Source organism: Phyllopteryx taeniolatus, chromosome 23 (assembly GCF_024500385.1).
Source record: "Phyllopteryx taeniolatus isolate TA_2022b chromosome 23, UOR_Ptae_1.2, whole genome shotgun sequence".
In the NCBI taxonomy this organism is placed as follows: Eukaryota; Metazoa; Chordata; class Actinopteri; order Syngnathiformes; family Syngnathidae; genus Phyllopteryx; species Phyllopteryx taeniolatus.
The window spans coordinates 3,887,306-3,896,116 of NC_084524.1; the positions used below are offsets into that span (position 1 = coordinate 3,887,306).

The following is an 8,811-nucleotide window of genomic DNA, read 5'->3' on the forward strand; positions in this document are numbered from 1 at the left end:
ACTCATTCCCTATTCCTTAAAGACCGTTGAAGGTGAATTCAGACATAGAGAACTATGTAAAACTCAGTTGTGGCGTTAAACTGTTTTCTCCTGGTTTTTGGGGCGTGGCTAAAATGGCGCCAAGAACTTGAGCTTCAGTGGTTATCCGGGGCAATTGCAACATGCATTCAGCCAGCTAGCTTGGCTTACGCTCTGAAAATCCGTCTTCCTTTCCGATAGGCCGCTGACGTGGCTGCTTTAGAGCGCCTTGTTGTCAGCCATGAGTGCATGCATGTCACACAGAGAAAAGTGGAGGTGCGAGGTAAAGAAAAAAATCAAATAAAATAAGGTCTGACAAGAGAGCCAGCGCGTGGACTGCGACTTTGCGCTGACGTGGCCACTTTAGACTGCCTTGTTGTCTGCTGTGAGTGCACGCGTGTCACGGAGAGCAGGCGGAAGAACGATGTAAAAAAAGAACTTTAAAGTCCAACGTGAGTGCCAGCGTGTGGACATTGGCTTCAAGTTGGGCACGGCTGCTTTAGAGTGCCTCGTTGTCGCCACGTGGAAAAGCCCCACGACGACGCGATATATTCCAAATTCTACGTCCATATTTGGTCGTCTGACCTGTCGGGAGCTAAAACATCGCCTGGTGTGCATGTGTATGCGCTTGTGCGTTACACATGAAGACAGATGGGAGAGCTCCGACTGGCACAGCCGTCATGTTTTGGAAGAGGCGGCTGCCGATTGGCTGCCCGGTCAACGGCAGGAAGCGACAAACGAGTGTGCGCAAGCATGCCCGAGAGGCAAACTATCTGCCCTTCGGTGTGCGTGCCTGCCACACTGCGCCTACAGGAAGCACCTGTCAGCGGTCGTCTCCTCTCGGCAGCGCCTGACGACATGAGCGTTTGATCCCCCCCATGGTCCCCGAAGGCCCACACTTACACAGACACTAACAGACAACTTAAGCCCGGCTGGCGCGGACCGCGCTCGGCCATGTTGTTCACACGTCTCGCCACGCACAACCGAACTGCCGTTTGCGAGAAGCACAGAGGCCGTCGTCCATATCTATCCAATCACGTAACAAAAGAAAGCAAGAAAGAAAGAAAGAAAGAAAGAAATGAAACATTTCAATGAAATGCATCAAGGGCCGTCAAAGTCGGATGATTCGCGCCCGACGTGTTTTGCTAGTTTTGCTCTGGTCGACCAATCAGAGGATGAAAAAAAAAAGTCGCTCGCCAGCCTCGGGAAGATGAATTTGAAATGCGAGAAACAGTCCGACTGACGAGCGGCGTGCGATACTGCAAGATTTGCTATCGATCCGATAGCAAGTAAACACCAGGCCAGTATCGCCCATATCGATACCGACGCCTTTTGAAATTCACAAAATTGCAAAATCGGAATGAATTCCGTGTGTTTTTTTTCTTCGGATTATGAATGAGCTAAAAATCGGGAAAGAACATGAGCCAGGTTTACAATAGAAAACACGTTAGCAACTTAACTCCATTCTCAATTTGATTTGTCGAGCACTTTAAGAACCACAGCCGAAACAAAATGCCGTACATAAATAGAAATGAACGCAAGACATTTGAACATAATAATTTAGAACTCATAAAAATAAGTTCAAGGAATCAAATCAATTAGACATCCATAAAAGAGATTAAAAAGAAAAAAGAGATTAAAGTCGACTGCGGTTCCGATCTTGATTGATTGCGATCTTGGCACTGCGGGGCAGGAAAAACAAAACAAAACAGAGACCGCAGCGACTTGAACCAGTGAGCAATAACGGCAAATTCAGACAAGAGCCATAGCCTTATTTACGATTGTTTCTTTTTGTTTTTGTTGATGTTGTCGCCAACAATGCTTTGTGGCGACTGTTTTGTGCCGAAAAAACCTCAATCTAATTACGTATTTAATTTTCCACTCGAGGAGGAGCCGGTTCGTTGACATTGGACTCGCTCGCTTTTGTTGTCGCTTGGTCTACGGGCTCCACGTTCAAGGGGACGCGAGATTTATGACAGCAGGGGCACCAGAGTGACAAACTTTTTTTTTTTTTTTAACTTGAAGTTGCTTGAATCCGGAGAACTGTGGGCCAGGATCAGCCATCAAAAGGCTCAAGGGGGGAGGGGAACCGGGTAACACTAACCCGGCACGTCCAGGTGGTGGACGAGTAGAATGGTGTGTGTTTGCGTGTGTGTGTGTGTGTGTGTGTGTGTGTGTGACGATGAACTCTGTCTAGTTTGATTTGAACCGAAACCAATTTGATTTTCATGCTCCGGGAGGTGACCCCTTGACCCTTTCCCCGACATGTGCAAAGTTTGATTTGGACCCAAAAAAAACAAAAAACAAAACAAAACAAAACACACATTTCCCGTTCGACGTGCGCACAATAAATCGAATCCAATTGCATTTTCCCGACAGAGCTCAAGTACGATGAGACTTTGAAACACAATTAAAAGAACGTCATTCCCCCAGTTTTTCTCCGGGCATCAAAATACTTTTCGCTAGTTGTACTACGTTGTCGGATGCGACTTCTTCAAATGATCTCGCAGTTGTCTCACTGATGGTGGTCTGACATGTGGGTGGTCTCATGGTCAGTGTCTGTGTCATGTGGCAGAAAGATTCGGGGCTGTTAAGTTGCAGGTAGCACGCACACACACACACACACACACACACAAATGCATTGGGTGCGAGGCGGTGTAATGACACTAAATTATTTCTCCCTGTGGCCGCTTATGAAAACTAAATACACAACAATGTTGTATTTTCTGAATGAACGCAGGGATTTACAGGACAATGGTTATTATGGCTGAAAATTGAGTGACAAAACCTCACACAAGCCACCAAACATTTCTGACCAGAAATGCGAAGATGTATTAGACTGCGTGTGCTAAGCTATTTTTATTATACTTGAGAAATAAAGTATCATTTTTGGAGTAAAGAACTTTTACTGTTCTGCTTGACAAATTATTTCAGTCATGCAGCTTTGGCATAATCATTTCACGATTTACATTTTTTTTTATTGAAGCATTGTGCATGATTGATGCTGAGGAGGACATGAAACCACGGCGTTCCCCTGAGCTCTAACATGAGCCCGCGTCTTTTTAAAGCAACTTCTCGGATTCGGTGTCACTTTTAGCACCGCTGATCATCTTTAAAGCCGCGCTCGAAAGTCTCGACGTCTAGACAAAGTCCACTATGTGCTTTTCTGACAACCTCCATGAGGTGTCATTGTGTGCTTGCATAAATGAACCCCACATCTGCACATGAAAAACACACATTATGTTAATGAATAAATACATAAATACAAGTGCAGATAATTGCTTTTGTTCAGGGACAGGATGATAAAACAAAAACAAGCATATGACACGTTCACTGTGCAACACTCACATCGAGAGGCTCCTGTCGACTGCGGCGTTTTATTGGGCGAGGCACAGGTGCAAACGTTCAAGTGGTCGTCGTTGCTCCCACCTGCGCTTGATGGAAACCAAACACTTCATCGGTGACACAAACCACAGCAGTAAACATAAAAAAATTTAAAAAACACACACACACACAAATAAAATTAGGACATATTCATTAAATGAGACCATTGACAGCAGCAGACATGCAGGTTTTATCGTGTAAAATGCATCCATTCAAATTTGAGAACACCCAAGAAAACATTCATTATGAATATAATTTCATGTAGACTTTTGCTTATTTCATAAGGTCAAAGTAAGGGGGGAAAAAAGGTACAACAACAGCTGACATTATTTTATGATTAAACATTTAATTAGTCTTGGATAAGACTAAACATACATTCAATATCATCATTTCACTCATATATATATATATATATATATATATATATATATATATATATAGACACACACACACACACACACACACACATGATCTAACATCTAATTATCTGCTGACTCAAAATACATTTTGACATATAATAGCATCAGTCAGAAATAAGCATCCAACATATATACATATATATATATATATATATATATATATAGAATATTAATAGCACGATTTGAAATATATCAAATAGTCCATGATTGAAGGCATATATAGTATACGAAATTAACATCAAGCGCTACAATATAGCAATGAAGATACATCTAGCCGGCGTACAAGCCAAATTAAGATTTACGGATAAAATTAGCCAAGAGTCACCATTAATGAATATAAAATTTGAACAAAAACAAAATCCATGCCAATTAGTTATGTAGTTAGGTGAAGATCGAACCTCTCTCAAGTATAACAAAGCAAAATGAAGTTCAAGTATAGGTCTAAAAAAAAAAATAATGCAAATAGCTAAGAGTTGGTCTTAGCTTTGACTCGAGTATTATGTTGAAATAACAAAAAGACACGAAAAGAAACAAAAATTAACATAAAATATAAGACTCAATACGATTCAGCACAAATGTATGTTGCGTGAGATTTAAAAAAAAGCTCATTAAAATGTGATTTTGGACATTTCAATGATCGAGCTGTTGTATTGTATTTCTTTTATGAAACACTGCCCTCGCGTGGCGGTTATTTGTCAATACAGCTTTGCCAAGTCAGCCTACTTGTTGCTATGACAACTGAAACAAAACACATTTCCATTGCTCGGGGAGTTCACGAGTCCTCCTGCTTGACATACACTTTATTACATATTTTATATGGATATAGTTTTAAACTGAAAATAAATGTCTGCTGGGCCAGATGATTCATTAGAAAGTGGGGTGCAGGAAGACACAGTGGGTAGTGAGGAGCTCTTTGAACCCCCAAGTAGAAGTGAGGATCTTGTCGGGGATGTTGAAGACCCCCAAAATGACTCCATGCTCCTCCTGCAGCAGCTGCAGGAGCTGCAGGAGGAGAACCACCGGGCGAGGCGGCGCAACATGGAACTCCAGGCCCAGCTGGCGTTCTACTTCAACGGGAAGACCCCCGGAGATGAAGAAGAGGACCCCGACCCGGACACGCAGGAGTACGAGGAGTGCCTGCAACGTCTGGTGGCTCTGAGGAGCCAGAAGGCCTCCCAGTTGGAGAGCGCTCGGCAGCAGGAGGAGAAGCTGAGACTGCGCGACCAAGAGGAGCTCAATCAGGTGACCATATAGAATTTTTCATCTTCATTTTATTTATTTTTGTATTTTTAAACAGGCTCATTCTACGACGGCGTCACCTTGTGCGACAAAAAAAAAAAAAAAAAAAGAGAGATTGGCGTGACCATGACGACATTTAAAGTCGACAGGAGGGAACTCAGACAAGAGCAGAATTTTCAAATAACTACAATATGTCACTGAAATGGTTACGTGTTATGCTTTGTGGATGAAAATGAATAAGAGGTGAGTGTACTAGAACTACAATCTCTTGAATTTGCCAAACCGTTACCCTTCATTTTTGTGGCGATGGTCAAATTAGCTTAAGGGTACATTAGCGCCCCTAACCGATATGGTACCGCCATCTAGCGGTGGGGGGTCCAAAGCGAAATCGGCCGGAAAAACTCATAAGACAAGGCACTAGTATCAAAAGGAAAGGCATAATTATTTCTGTTAAAAAAAATTTTTAACTCTGCTAAAAGTACTAATTCAACAAATTTCCGAAAGTTGTTGTGACTTTCAGCTCGTCAAAGTATAATAGTCAAAATACTTCTTTTTTTAATTTTATTTTCTTCAGTTTTGTTTCACTTTTTACTGTTAAATTTGTACTGCTTTTAGAATCGGTTGACCATGCCTCATTCTATTTCCTTTTTTTTTTTTTGACGTTGTGTTGTCATTTGTGAAGGTTGAAAAAAAAAAGAAGTAACTCGCCTACTGTGGTAAATTACGAAGTAAAAAGTGGAATTGTTTTTCAAATGTAGGGACTGGAGATACAAAAAAAAAGTGGTCCAGAAAATTTGAAACCTGAATAATCTATATTAGTAAATAAAAATGTGTACTTACTGCACACGGTCACAACACTTTTGTGTTGTCGTTTGTTTCCAGGTGGAGGGCGAATGGCGATCCCTGTTGACTTTGAAGAGGAAGCTCGCAGTCTCGCTGCTAAGCGGACATTTGTCTCCAGAGGCGGCCCGGGCCGAGGTGGAGGCCACGCTAGGGGCCGAGCGGCTCGCTCGTCACGAACTGAGGAAGCTGCGTCTGAAGCACGCCGGGATGGAGAGCAGGGTGGGCCGTCTGGAGGCCCAGCTCGGAGAGGAGGAGAAGGACAAGGCCCGGGATCTCCTGCGCCTCCAGTTTGAGCAGATGTTGGCCCAGAGGACGCGGCAAAGGAAAGTCGACGAGCGGAGGAGTCAAGAGGCCTCCGAGCTCCGGAAGAACATGAAGCGCACCTTGGAGGTACAAAGTCCAAAATGAATGGACCGCAAACGACTTCACAAGCTATTTCAGTCGTGCCTTGAGATACAAGTGACCCCACTTATGAGTTTTTCAAAGTACGAGCAGATTTTATTTATTTATTTATTTTTGCTTCGGCTCACGCAAATATTTTCGAATTGCACACTATTTAAGACAACCACAAAGGAAAGTTTTGTTAGGAAAGTCTATCTGTTTTATATATATATATATAAACTTGCAGCCATATATTTTCTGCAAAAACGACTAACAGTGCAGTGTGTATATTCGTATGGCGGTGTTATACTGCCCCCAGGTGGCCAAGGTGTGCACACCAGAAGGATATTCTATTTAGTTTTATTTATATGCTTTTATGTTATATGAGACAGCAACCCATTTATAGTGTTATTTTTTTGGGGTCCACTTTTCATTGAGTGTGTATGTGAGGCATGTTTTAATGTGCTGCTCCTGCCTCAGTTGCTGTCAAACACGAAGGAGAAGCTGCACTGGAGTCAGACGGAGGTCCAGGCCAAGCGGGAGCTGCTGGCCCAGCTGGAGGCCACGCTGACCTCCAGCAGGGACCCGCTGGCCCAGACCCGGCGGGCCTTCGCCGGCCTGCAAAGGGACAACGCGGAGCTGAGGCGGACGCGGGGACTGCTGGGGAACACGCTTCTCTTGCGGGACTTTGGCGTCACCGCGGCCGCCGCCGAACGACTGCAGGAGACGCTGGCGAAGCTCAAACGTCGGCGGGGAGAAATTGCTTCGTCGCGATCGAGTCGGTTTGATTCATGAGTCGCTGGAGTAACGTGTTTTTGAACTAGGAAAATAGTATGAATAGAATAGAATGTAAAGAATCAATCAGTTTTACACCTATACATGGAGACGGTCACAATTCCTCAGTAACCTGCAGTAAGGGTGCTTGTTTTTTCACAAAGAATAAAATATTTCTCTAAGTATTGTTATATTGTCTATCTGCATGTGTTGCTCCCCGCTTGTTTCAGTCCTCATTTCTTAAAGGTTTACAACACTGCAACATTGATGCCATTTGTTAGCCCATCTATGGTGTTTTGCATTGTTAGGATTAAGCTATATGTACTTTCCTCAGTCAAAGCTCAAAGTTCAAAAACACATCAAGCAATTCTCATTTTCGCTCACAAGGCCAAAAAAAAAAATCCCCCCAACGACAGCTCATAAATCAATTCGTATTGTATGAAAGCCATAAGTGCGATATAAAAACACATAATTGTGCTATGCATATCTCGAGCAGATTATTAAATGTTTTACTGTGTGCAGATTGTACCAGACGTGTTTCGCTGGTTGGACTTGGCTGTAAATTTTGCTCTGACCAACCAATTGGAGGATGAAAAAAAAAATTACTAAGTTGCCATACATACAATTTAATAGAACAAATACTAGAAAGGTTGGAAAACCGATTTATTTAATTTATTTATGGTAAAGCTGAACAGCTGAATGTTACAAAAAGAAACCATAAAATTGTATTTTCACAATTAGCCAGGAGATGGCAGCACTGTCCAATGAAATCACTTGAAGCTCTCCATCATGAAATCATATATAAAAATGTGTTGATCTTAACGTTAGTACTTCTTTTTTTTGGCTTAATTAATACCAAAATTAATTTCAATGTTTTGATTCCTTACTTTAAAATACATATTTCCATATTTATAAATCCCAACTGATTTTACATCAAGATACACAGAGTAACTTTTCTAAATATCGTTAAAGAGATAATCAGGAAAAGCCCGTTAAAATAAACATGGCCAGCTGCACATGACTACGACTTGCCATTTGTCATAAATTGACAGAGCAAAAAGCGAAGCGGGACAAGGTGATCTTGCGAGGGGGCAGGCGGACCCTTCAGAGGACGGATTCATCCAAAGTTTTCATGATTTTGTCCACCCAGGAGAGAGTCGGGTTGGCGCAGATGCGATTGTTCTTTTTGGACACCAGACTGCAAGGAGACGACACAGTCAACGCTGGGAAAACACCACGGGGCACGTTCAGAGTAATTATAAGAAGAAGAAGAAACTTACATGACTCCCATTATGGGGCATCGGTTGTCAGTCACATAATAGGACCGAAAGATTTTGGGGCTCAGTCTTCGTGGGTAGTGTTTAAAGCAGCAATCCTCAGGGCCGATGGAATCTTGACAATTGGGGGAAAGAGGGAAAAAAAAAAGAAAAAGCACAAATCAAAACATGTGGATCAAAATAACAGAAATGTTCAAGTCTCACTGTTGCAGAAGATGGCCGAAACCATCGCGGCTCCCAGCGCGCAAAGCAGAAAGACGGCAACGCTCCTCATGCTGCAGCCTTCTGCAGATCGTCAACGGTGCGCCTCAACAAGTTCTCAACATCGCATATCGTTGTTTCTACATATATATATACGGTATGGTACTTTCTGCATTGTGGAAGAAGGTGGGCGCTTGTTGTGGTTTGGACACGTCAAACTTTCCACTCCGCTTTCAAAAGTGACAGCGGAAATGAAAAGCACTCGCGCTTGTCGC

At 42.8% G+C, this 8,811-nt stretch overlaps 2 protein-coding genes across 2 annotated transcripts; one reads left to right on the plus strand and one right to left on the minus strand.

Annotated features, from left to right (window-relative positions):
- The first annotated feature begins 4,664 nt into the window (after nucleotides 1-4,664).
- Nucleotides 4,665-7,246, plus strand: ccdc96 (coiled-coil domain containing 96). Its single transcript, XM_061763751.1, has 3 exons — nucleotides 4,665-5,063; nucleotides 5,943-6,293; nucleotides 6,765-7,246. The coding sequence occupies exons 1-3, from the start codon at nucleotides 4,665-4,667 to the stop codon at nucleotides 7,077-7,079; spliced, it is 1,065 nt and encodes a 354-aa protein (XP_061619735.1). The 3' UTR covers nucleotides 7,080-7,246.
- A 458-nt stretch (nucleotides 7,247-7,704) lies between these two features.
- On the minus strand, nucleotides 7,705-8,764 carry LOC133472881 (C-C motif chemokine 5-like). The gene is made up of 3 exons (XM_061764367.1): nucleotides 8,540-8,764; nucleotides 8,339-8,450; nucleotides 7,705-8,256 (listed from the first exon to the last, which is right to left on the minus strand). The coding sequence occupies exons 1-3, from the start codon at nucleotides 8,607-8,609 to the stop codon at nucleotides 8,163-8,165; spliced, it is 276 nt and encodes a 91-aa protein (XP_061620351.1). The 5' UTR covers nucleotides 8,610-8,764; the 3' UTR covers nucleotides 7,705-8,162.
- Nucleotides 8,765-8,811: the final 47 nt, after the last annotated feature.